This window comes from Pempheris klunzingeri, chromosome 7 (genome assembly GCF_042242105.1).
Source record: "Pempheris klunzingeri isolate RE-2024b chromosome 7, fPemKlu1.hap1, whole genome shotgun sequence".
Lineage (NCBI taxonomy): Eukaryota > Metazoa > Chordata > Actinopteri > Acropomatiformes > Pempheridae > Pempheris > Pempheris klunzingeri.
Window position 1 is genome coordinate 3,131,379 of NC_092018.1, and position 12,382 is coordinate 3,143,760.

Consider the following 12,382-nt stretch of genomic DNA (forward strand, 5'->3'; position numbering starts at 1 on the left):
TCCTCAACAACTTTGAACCCATTTGTCAGCGTTACATCGAAGATTATCACCCTAAAATGTCTTATTACTACAAGTCCTGTAGGTGGTCGTCCTGCTGTCGGCTCACCTCTGCTTCTTTATCAAACTCTCACTTAAATTCAACGTCTGTGTGTGTGTGTGTGTGTGTGTGTGTGTGTGTGTGTAGATAAGACAGATTACAGCCGAGCTCATTGTGTTTCTGGGTCTGACTTGTTATCCTCGACCCTGAGCTTTCCCACACACACACACACACATTTACGTTTTCAGGCATTTAGCTGATGTTCTTATCCACAGCAGCTTACAATGACTGATGTACACACACACACACATACTGTATACTTCACATGCCTGGTACTGTGTGTGTGTGTGTGTGTGTGTGTGTGTGTGTGTGTTGTTATGACTGGCGGTGCCCTGACAGGCCCCATTTGTCATCCTCGGGACCGCTGGTGGATTGATAACGAACAAAAACACAAACATAAGCGTCTGAAAATGAACTCTTGTCGGCTTAAAGCGACTTTTCCAGCACAGAGGAATGTGGAGCGAAAACAGGCCGTCTGATTGGCTGAAGCAGACGCTCGAGGGTGGAGGTACCCGGTGGGGGAACCACAGGGTTGTGTGTTCGAATCCTCCATTTTATATTTCAAGCTTTATTTTGTTTCACCTAAAAGACTGTAAGTTAGTCTGATGTGAAGATTTTTTAAAAGATATTTTCTAATTTTTAACCTAAAACTTATTGGAAATTCAGATTTATTTAGAAAGTCTGAGTCAAAAATGTGTTTTTCATAATTTGTAGGAAGAATTAAAGACTGTGTGGACAGTAAAGGGCTCAGTCCTTTAATACGTAATTTTTGTTTTTTTCCCCACATAAAATCGATGCACTCTAGATTTAAAGAAATAGTTCTGCATGATTTTATCTGTATGTGGTGGGAAAATAACACTTAAGACTGCTGATTCGTGCTACAGTGACTTTTGCTTTTCAGCTATTAAAACCTGAACACAAACTTTGAACTGAAAACTCTCTCGTGTCTGTGTTTCTAAAAAATTTTATGAAAAACGTGCAGTTGCGTTTTGTAGGATTTCACTCAAAACTGCTGTGAGAATAAAATAAAGAATAAAAAATGTCTCTGATTTGGATCATTAGAAAAACAAATGACAACAAATTTACAACAAGGTGAGATGAGATCATCTCTGGAGGGTCGCAGAGGAAAAGAAATATCCCACGTTTGTTTTCGAGGGATCGTAAACTAACTGTTTTTGTGACCTTGACATAATAAGTTATGCGTTGAAGATATTTCTGTCCGACAGAGCCGTGTCGCTAGCGAGGCTGAATAAAAAAGGGACATTCCCCCCCACACACTGCTGCTGCATTCAAGATGTTTGTTTAAACATAAATCAGAATAAAGGCCGTCTTTAGAGTCCGGCTGTGTTCAGACGTGATCGTGATGTTTAAATGTGAATAAAAAGTCATTTACACAAAAGTTTTATCGTCATATATGATATACATATATAAAAATTCTAAATATCCTGTTATAAAATGAAGCATGAATACACTAGAGGTTACTATCGAGGGTTATGGAATTAAATTAGAGGTTTTTATGTTTATTTTTTTGATCCATATTAGTTATTATAACATAATATGTATCAACAAAATCAGATATTTGGTTTGAGTGGAATAAAATGAGGCCCTGATCAACTGAACTCTTCTGTGAAGGTAAAATCTAATTAGATTAGTCTGATTTGATCAATAAAATTATATTAAAGGTGTGTAAAGAAAATTCAAATAAACAGGAGAAAAAGCCATACGTCATTTTAATAATTTACCTTTTCCCCCCCAGTTATTTTCTTATTATTTATACGACCTTAACTCCCCATAAATCCACGCTTCATTAATGGCGGTGTCGCACCTCTGAGGCTGTTTTCATCATAATAACTTTTACACTTGAGCTGTTTATTAATATTACTTTAAACTGATGACAGAAAGGTTTTTACATGCGAGCCTACGTGTTCTAAATGCACATAAACTATCATGTTTCCACTTCGTCATCGTCATCATTAGTCCATAATTACAGTTCTTCTCCATATTGTGGCTGGGGATCCTCCGGTCGAGACAGAAAGCAAAGGAGAAGAGAAAAAAAAAGGAAAAAGCAGAGCAGGAGGAGAATTAGGTGTTTTCATCCATTGATTAATGGCTTTCTAAAGCAAAGCACATCGGAGGAGCTGGACGATCAATAAATTAACTGCCCAAATTCATCATTTTCTACAACAAAAGCTAATTATTTAGACGGCTGCAGGAAAAGAAAAAACACAATATTAACAAGAGTTCATTTAGCAAAGCTGTGTATTCCTGCATGTGAGAACACTGCAGAGCTGCTGCCTCATATTCAACTTAAACACCGTTAACAGTTAAAAGGAGATATTACACTTCTTCAGAATGACGAAAACAGATTGAGATTTCAACTCGGCTGCTCATATTTAAATCCCACTGGTTGGAGACAGACATTTATGTGAATAGCAGATAAATGTCAGGGTCAAATACACAAGCAGAAGATTACAGACGATAATGATCCTTAAATATATACGTGTAGATTCTTGTGAAAAGAATATTAACCCTTTCTGTGTAATATTTTGCTATTCAAAAGCTGTTTTCTTGTATATGCATGAGTTTTGATGGCGTAGTTGCACATCAGCCGCTACAGTGAAGCTACTGCATCATCTCATCCACTGACTGCTACCCAGTGCCAAGCCATTGCCAGTGAAAAAAAATAAAAAATAAGTAAGAGACTGAGACCAAGATGGCCGACAGACAGCCAGAAACACCAAGTTGCTCATTTGTTTCTGTTCAAACCTTCTAGAAAAAGAAACTCTTGCAGGTAAGAAACATATGAGGACATCAAGTAACATCTAAGGAGTCATGCAGTTGCGAAATTTTCCAAGTATTGATTTTATATTGGGAGGAAATTATGATTAATCACATGTCCACTGAATTGTACATCATGCATCACTGGCTGTATTTCAACTACTGGACATGTAAAAATATCTTCATAAAATTTGGGTTTAAACAAAAAAAAAAAAAAGTTCAGATCTTGTTTTTCTGCCTAAAGATGAATAAAAAAATCCTGACTGAATTTATCATAATTCATGCATGAAAGGGTTAAAAAGACTAATAAACTGTATTTTCAGCCTCAGCTTAATGTTTGGTGCTAATTAGCAAATGTTTGCATGCTAGCACACCGACCCAAGATGGTAAATATTATACCTGCTAAAGCAGCATGCTATCACGCTCATTATCACAACGCTAACATGCTAGCATATTAGCATCTGGCTCGAAGCAGCGCTACGTGCATCCTCACAGAGCTGCTAGCATGAGTTCACTCCCAAAACGACACGTATGAGCAAATAACTCATGTTACGTGCATGAGGTGAGCTAACGGTCGCAGTTAGGTTATGTTTAGGCACTCAAACTAAATGTTTAGGTTTAGGAAGCGATCGTTATGGATGTATACCTAAAGTTAGGTTACATAATGTGACTTAATCTAAGTTATATTATGTACATTACCTCTGTTGTCCTCCAGACTTTTTACTACATCACCCGACTTCCTCCTTTGCTCCCGTCATCACCGATTAGAGGTGAGTGATTATCAGCCTGTGGTTTAAGTTTAATCCAAACTACTGATGCTTTCTGATGCTGGTTTAAAAAGAAACACATCATCGTAGAGGTCCGGCTCCACAACCTTATATTTAAATATATATATATTAAATTTAAATGGTCATAAACCTAACGGGGCCTTTAACAGAAAACTTCAGGTTTAAAGGGTTCATTTCCATTTAGGGATAAATGAGGCCGAGTGGATTTAAATCCATGCGGGTTAGTTAGCACATAACTGATGGTAATTCAATTACAACAACGGTTGCATGTCACCTACACACACACACACACACACACACACAAATACATGCACACCCCCCTGTATAACCTTGGTGCGAGAGCCTCTTGTATATATAAATATGTATAAATATACAAATGTACAGGTTTAGAGCCGTGTCACTTTCATTTACATAGGAGCATGTTGTTAAGGTCCTGCTTTGACATTCAATTAAAACGTTTACATTTCTGCTTAATTAATTCAGCGGATGGCGGGAAGAAAAGACGAATGGACGGGCTGCTTTGACAGGAGGCCGATAACCGTGTGTGTGTGTGTGTGTGTGTGTGTGTGTGTGTGTGTCGGCCGTGGTGTTAAGGTCACGGCAGGCTGACTATTATAATTCATCTCTATAGACATGTATTCAGCAGGGACTTATATTCTCTTTTTCAGCTTCATTTCCAGCAGCTGAAGCCGAGCTGAGATGTTTTTAATGCAGTAAAGTGTCTTAAAGCCGTAACGGCCGTCTGCATGGACTTCATTATCCCTCTGGTTATTGTTAAAAAAACAAAAAAAAAAGAAAACCTGCAGCTGATTATTGATCTCTGCATGCTGGAAAATGCATTTGTTTGTCAATCAGGAAGAAGAAAGAAAAATCCACAGAGCTGCAGGATCAAACTCATGTTTTTATTCATAATATATATGAATATATCAGATATGGATTATTGATTATTCATGGGCTGATTATACAGCTTTACTACATCAAGATCTGGAAAATATTCTATGCACTGATGTATAAGCTGGTATTTTCAATCAGGACTCAGTGGAGAGCGTTTTGAAACAGCTGTAGATCTCTTATTATTATTTACTTTTAATTTTCAATTTACCTCTGAGAATTTATTTATCCTCCCCCCTAAAAAAAATTACACACTTGCGCTCATACGTCATGTTAATAATCAACATAATTTCCTGATAATTTCCTGGAAAGAAATATATAACCTGGCAGCCCTGCAGGGAAAACAGAGGCACTGTTTCCAGGTTTTGGCGGTGGTGAGTTTTATATCCAGTTGAAAGGAGGAGCTGCTCCACACACACACGATTTACAGAAAATAAAATAATCCAAATTATCAAAAAACAAAAAAAGGGGGCTTTTTGGAGGACTTGGACTTTTGGTGTCAGTATTTCTAAACTCTTAAGCAAACTGGAGACATGATGTTTCTTCTGATATAGTTTCATAAACCATGTATTTACAATTATTGCTTATAATATTGTAAGTTTTCTACACAATAGGTGATTATTTGTTGAATGTATTGTTGAATTGTTCTTCTGTTTTGCACAAATCTGAGCTGTTAGTGCAGCAGTGACCTCTCCTGTGTGAAAACATCCATGCTCCACATCATGATTAGGGACATTAGTTCACATGTGATCAGCGGAAGTAGAAAAATAAAACAAGATTATAAAAAAAAAGATGTTTATGCAAAAGAAGAGAATTAGAAATGTGTGTTTAGAGGTTTATGTTCTCCTCCAGCAGACAGAGGGCGCTGTTGTCGACACAGACCTCTAATAATGTAAAACTGCATGAATCTAAACAGCTAAAACGGCTGTTTTAAGAGCCGCCTGCTGTATTTTAATGGTTTGCTCGCACTCTCTTCAGACTGGATCCTCCAGGTGTGTGCAGGCCGACAGGTGTGACATTCTGCTTGTTGCTACAAACGATCAAACACGCCGATGTTCCCGTTTCTGTCTGCTTGAGATGTTAAAGGTCGACGCAAACAGGACGAGTAACCTTTATTCATCCGGAGACAAATCTTGTCGTGTAGCACAAATGTTTTCTCCTCCTTCCTCACGAGACCCTCGTGTTCATCAAGAGACCCCACGGAGGGTCTCGGCCCACAGGTTGGGAACCACTGACTTTATATTCTCTCACTAAAAAGCTGCAGATTTAAAAGTTTCTGCTCAAATTTGAGGGTATTTTTGTGTGTTTTTTTTTTAGTTTCTTGCAGCTCAGCGATGCTTCTTCTGTTTTGATCACTTCCACTGCAGGATGGAGCGTTTGGGACACAAGAAACATTCAAGAATTAAATTAAAATGCTCGATATTTAAAATCATTGTGGCTCGTTTCCTTTCTTCTTTCCTTTTTATCTCCTCTCCATACTTGTCTGTTTCATCTTTCCTCCCATCTCGCCTCCTTGCTTCCTCTCCTCTTTTTCTTTAATCTTCTCTTCTTTCTCTCATTTCCTCCTCTTTTCTCTCCTTTTCCCCTTTAATCATCTCCTTGCATCCTCTTCTCTGCCTCTCCTTGTTTTCTTTCCTCTCCTCCCTTGCCTCCTCTCCTCCTCTCCTCAGTGGGCGGGGCTCTGGTCCAGGTTCGGCCCACCGGGGGGAGTGTCCTGGTGATGTGGCCGTGTTTGGAGCGCTGTATCCCGGCCAGCCTCCCAGCTGTGAGTCGCTGTGATTTCCTCCTCTTCCTCTCTCTCCCCCCTCGCCCTCTCTCCCAGCTGGGGCCTGCCGCCGCTCTCTCCGGTGAAAAGATGGAGCTCCGGACCATCGTCCCCGCTCTCCTCCTCCTCTCTGCCGCCTGTCTGCAGCCGGTGTCCGGCGCCGCTTCACGGACAGGACCGAAAGTCACCGAGAAGGTGGGTGATGCTGTTTTTGCCGCATTTATTTGCATTAACCAACAACTGCGTCTCCTCCGCGCGCCATCGGCATCTTCTCATGGCGAGCTGCTGCTGCGCGCGCCTCTGGATAATGACGGGCACGCGCGTACACACACACATTCACGCACACTAACAAAGAGACTACGTGTCATCATCGAGGAGAGGTCAGGACCGACACACACACACACACACACACACACACGTCTCACCGTGTATTTACACACACACACACACACACACACACACACACTTGGTGCGTTTGGCTGCAGGTTGATCTCACACACACACACACACACACACACACACACACTTCAGGCTTCAATGTATTCTCTATGTTATTATGCATGTGATGCATGAGACACTGTAATGATTAAATATAATCTATCTATATATACATGGACTGTTAATACCTGCTTTTATTGTGAAAAGGTGTCAGACAGCTAATGAAACATTAATGTGAATATTAAACGACTGAAAACTGGGTGAAAAACAGACTAATGTGACAAAGTGCATCAGTCAGACTTTCATCAGTCTGTTCAGTCACCACACTGTAAAAGTATCTGCAGTTCGATGGTCTGTGTAGACACAAGAAATATTACAGTAAGTCACCTCGATGACAAATTTAATCATGATGTACGTCAGGATATTATTACTCAGAGGACGAAGAAGTACTCTGATCTTATACTGAAGTAAAAGTCGGACTAACGCAGTGTAGAAGTACTCTGTTGGACGTAAAAGTCCAAAGTAAAAGTCCAAAAACAGCACAGAAGTATATGGATAATGCAGAATTTCACACAATAGTGTTTATTATTTCACTGGATTATAATTATTGATGCATAAATGTGAGGATTGGGGTCAGTGTTGCAGCTGGTGGACCTTATTTTAATATATATTACTTTATATAATGCTGTAGCTTTAATTTCCCTGGTTAGGATTCATTAAAGTACTGAATATCATCATTTATTTGCTGATTATACTTTGTAGCATCAACCTGAATCTGGTCTAGTTTACAGTAAATAATAAAAACAAGCATGAAAAGTTAAAGTTCAACGTTTTCTTTTTAAATGTCGAGAAATTTAAGCACAAAAATGTTTCACATCTCTGATTGATTGACATCTTGTGTGTGTGTGTGTGTGTGTGTGTGTCCAGGTGTTTTTTGACATCACGGTGGCGGGTCACGAGGTGGGGCGCATCGTCATCGGCCTTTTTGGGGAGGTCGTCCCGCTCACTGTCAATAACTTTGTTGCCCTGGCAACCGGAGAGGTAGGCTGACACACACTTCACGTGTTTGTTCTCGTCTACGTTCACACTGCATTTCCCTTCTTCCTCCAACTGGTTCCCTTATTGTGTGCAGGATGCTATAAATATGTATTTGAACTCCCTGAAGTGTTTCCACCAGGAGGACGTTTCCCAGCCTGTAAATCAGCAGAATTTATATCTAAAATATTTAAAAGAACTCTTTCTCGTCCTCAGAAAACAAAATATTTTAAACACTAAATCTCACTGCGCTCCACTTTCATACCTCTAGTCATTGTTGCAGATGAGGTGTCATTTTAGAAATAAAATATTCAGCATTTTATTTTGAAATTAAGTTTGTATAATGTCTTAGTTTGGTTATGCATGTATTTATCAAGTTTATCAAAGTTTTATCAAGTCTTATCAAGTTCTTTTTAAAGAAATCCATCTTTACTCTTTGCCGTCGTTGAGCCTCCAGGTTCATCTCACCCTCTCAGAGCTGCTGACTCTCCCTCACTGTGCTCATTGCGTTGGCTCGTGTCCATGCAGACTGTAAGTGTCCCGTGTGTCTCTGCAGAAAGGTTACGGCTACAAAGGGACAAAGTTCCACAGGGTCATCAAGGACTTCATGATCCAGGGAGGAGACTTCACAGTCGGAGATGGAACTGGAGGTGGGACCGAGGCTCAGGGTGATATGAAACACTGCATTCAAACTGTGACGAGTTTGTGTAATAGAAAAAAAAATAACGGCTGACTATTTACACCCAGTGCAGTCACAGTATCAGGAAAAAAAAAGTTTTTAGGCGCAGTTTGGTTAGGTTTAGGTCAAATACAAATGGCAGGCTACTTTAAATAAAGTGCACTATAATGAACGACAAACTCCAGAGTTGGATGTGGCAACGTCAGCAGGAATTTCCTCCTGGAGGTCAAGGCCCACATGAAGATGGTACCTAGCATCTATTTCAGTTTTCTTTTATTATTATTATTATCAGTTTGGTTAAGTTTAGGCACCAAAACTAAAGCAGCCACTTTAGCCATTTACACCTGAGTGCAATAAAAACTCATTTAACTCCTCCTGCAATAATAATAATGATAATACATTTTATTTATAGGCGTCTTTCAGGACACTCAAGGTGACCGTACATAAGACAAAGTCATCAATAAAGTGTACTTTACTTCTCTGCTCCAAACTATTTCATCTTTTCAGCTCCATCCGTGCCATAAAGATCAGTGCTGTAGTTCTTAAGCATTTTAAATTTTAACTTCACGCAGACCAAGCAGATAAGATGCCAAAGGAAAGCTGCAGAATGTAAAAAAGACCTTATTTTTAAAAAATATTTTAAAGAGATTTTAGATTTCCGTGCAAAACTTTATCACCACAAGTGACCAAACTCTTTTTCCATCCAGGTCACAGCATCTACGGGACAACTTTTGCAGATGAAAACTTCAAACTGAAGCATTTAGGAGCAGGCTGGGTGAGCACACACACACACACACACACACACACACACACACACACACACACACACACACACACACACAACACACGTTTGTTTTTCTGTTTATGCCATGACGCTGTATAATGAGTCAAAATGTTGACGGGAGGATCAGCTGGGTGACTAAAACCTAAACATAGTGAATCAAAACGATGGTAAAATGATGTATGTTAAGGAGAAGTGTGTGTGTTCATGTGTGTGTGTGTGTGTGTGTGTGTGTTTACCAGGTGAGCATGGCGAACGCAGGTCCGGACACCAATGGATCCCAGTTCTTCGTCCTGGCGGCCAAAGCGCCCTGGCTGGATGGGAAACATGTGGTTTTTGGCAAAGTCCTGGACGGGATGGTGGGTGGACCCTCAGACACTTTTCATAAATCTGCTGCATGTTTTAAAAAAGAGAATAAATATGATTAGTGTGACATTAACAGATACGACATCGCAGAAGATTGTTGCTCGAATACTTTTATCGTATCGCTCGTATTACACTTGCTTTGCTACACTTCAAACGTCGGACTTTTTACCTCACAGCGTTTCTCTGACAGCTTCGGTCGTATTTCAGATTTCCTCCTACTTGTTATGATGAGACACTTTCACTGTTCAATTTTGAGATTTACGGTTATTTTGTCTCCAAAGCGTGTCTACTTTCAGACTAGTGGAAAGAAAAACCAAATACACAGATGTTTTTCCTCCCTGATGTTTATTTTAAGCGTTCAATCTTCAAAATGAGTTCTTTCTCGCACTCCGAGCCAGAAATCTCCACTTCAGACACCAAACTCTCCAGTTTTATTCCCGTCAGTATGCTGAAGGTTTTTACAGAGAGTTTTGCTCATATATCTTTCGTAGCCTGATTTAGAGAACATTTTGTTCCTAAAAACATGCAGAAAATGTTATTTTTTTATGGCTATTTAAAGTATTTTCTGATTCATGAGGTGATAAAAGAAAGAGATCCAAAATTCCCCCCAAAAAAAGGGAAACAAGAACTTTGAACCTGCTTTTATCCAGTGATCAGATGAAAATGTTTGCAAATTAGTGCATGTTTAATTAGATAATGCTCCATTTGCATATTCAACCATACAATGTCATGGCCTTAACGCAGGTAATCACCTGGGGAAGTTTCACGGTGACATCTATTAATTAGGTGTCTACTCTGTTCACCTGTGGCGTCTTGCTGAGCTGATTTACTAAAAACCCTCGATGATCAGCTGGAAGATCCGTCGTCACAAAGCTGAAAACTGATGAGAAGCTGAGTTTATAGTTCTAACATCTTACAGACCGTGATGCGCTGTAGTTAAACCTTAAACCACCTTAAACATCAACAGCAGTAAAATGCAACGTCACATGAAAGCAGCACTAATATAATATTAACCACCAGAAACATCAGACACAACAGGAAAACACTGACAGGGAACATTTTACTGCAACATGAGAGCTTTCTCTGTTCATACTTTAAGTACATTTGACTGAAAACCTCAGGTTTTAAATGCAGGACTCTTAGCTGAGTATTGTCAGAGTAGCATCAGGGAAGGATGTGACAGATAAACTCATTCTTAAACAAACATGACTTACAGCTGTTGAGAGGAAAATGGCGTCCACATGAGCTCTGCCTGCTTTGAGTTGTCTCACAGGTGAGCTGACTTCCTGTTTCTGGGGCTCCGCCCACACAGGAAGTAGTCCAGGTCAGGTGGGGAAAGGTTGAGATGGGAGGACATTTTATACAATTTTATGCTACAGATATTACACATGTTAAAGAGGATTCCTTTCATATGGAAAAGCTAAAAGATGTTCTTTAGGTTTTCTGCACATATTCTAATCTAAATCTGTTTGTACAGCTCAAGGTAAGACTTTCAGGGTTTATTACTGAGCAGTTGACAAAAAAACTGTGACAACATCTATTTACTGGACCTCTCAGGCGCATCTCTTGGCCTTCATCAGTGGAAGGAGATTGTTTAGTTGTTTTGAAACGATAAACTTCACTGACTGTTTCTTTGTTGGCTTTCAACAACTACAGCTCTTATTAGTGGAAGTCATGTGCAAGCTGCAAAGCCTCATGGGAGCTGTAGTTGTTTCAGACAGATTCAAACAGATTCACTCCTTAAAATGTCTCTTAACTGATGAACTTTGGACCTGCTGAGCTTCCGTTTATGACTGAATCTGATATATTTTCATCAGCTTGGTTCAAAAACTGTGGATTTTGTGGTCAGTTAGTATGTACACAGTCTGTGTTGCCCTAAAATATTAATAACAAGCCTCAGGACTTTCTAAAAGCTGCTGTGCACTGATGGAAAAATAACCCCCACACGCTACAGATGATCTCCTGCATGAAACCTGCTGATGTTGTGTGTCCATCTTTCTGTCCGTCTCCTCCGGCAGTCCGTGGTTCACACCATCGAGCTTCAGGACACCAACGACAGGAACCTGCCGTACACGGAGTGCGTGATCGTCAACAGCGGCAGGATCCCGGTCAAAGAGCCCTTCGTGGTGGAGGTGGAGGGCTGGTGAACGCCCCCCCCCCCACAACAGAGACAGCATGTGGTTATTTCACCCTGGAGATCAATCAGAAGTCCAGTTTTCCAAATGAACATTTCCACATTACCACGTTCACCACGTGTTAGCAGAGCATCGGCAGAGAATTGTTTTTACTGAAGGGCTGATATGAAATACCTCGGTGTTGATCCCAAAACACCACTTCAATACTTCTAAACCTGTTCAGCAAAACACAAATGATGATTTAAATCAGGAAACACAATCTGAGCACGTGTCAGGTTGGATAAGCAGCGTTAAAACATGAACGTAACGGTCCCTCTGACGTAGCAACAGTGCTAAACGTGACTTCTGATTGATTTCTACAGTGTGCAGATATAATATAATTAACAGATATGTTTATTAAGTTATTAACAGAACATATCGCAGTGATGTGACCCGTCTGTGACAGGATGGAGGATTTTTACCAACTTTACCAACAAAATCAGGTCAAAGACAAACTAATGTGTTAACTGTGTGTGTGGAGACTGACAGACAGAGATAGTAACACAAATATCAACATGGCACACTCTTTATACTCAGGTGAAAACCTTATCTCTCCAAAATGGCCTCTTTTTCAGGATCGTTATGTTTTA

The 12,382-nt window shown here is 40.0% G+C and overlaps 1 protein-coding gene across 1 annotated transcript; it reads left to right on the forward strand.

Annotated features, from left to right (window-relative positions):
* The first annotated feature begins 6,409 nt into the window (after positions 1-6,409).
* On the forward strand, positions 6,410-11,765 carry ppic (peptidylprolyl isomerase C). The gene is made up of 6 exons (XM_070833702.1): positions 6,410-6,514; positions 7,685-7,798; positions 8,349-8,442; positions 9,179-9,246; positions 9,495-9,611; positions 11,637-11,765. Exons 1-6 carry the CDS (start codon positions 6,410-6,412, stop codon positions 11,763-11,765), a joined length of 627 nt encoding a protein of 208 aa, XP_070689803.1.
* Positions 11,766-12,382: the final 617 nt, after the last annotated feature.

Coding starts and splice junctions, on each gene's coding strand:
- ppic (XM_070833702.1), top strand. CDS start 6,410: ATGGAGCTCCGGACCATCGTCCCCGCTCTCCTCCTCCTCTCTGCCGCC. Junction 6,515..7,684: donor GACCGAAAGTCACCGAGAAG/GTGGGTGATGCT, acceptor GTGTGTGTCCAG/GTGTTTTTTGACATCACGGT. Junction 9,247..9,494: donor AGCATTTAGGAGCAGGCTGG/GTGAGCACACAC, acceptor TGTGTTTACCAG/GTGAGCATGGCGAACGCAGG.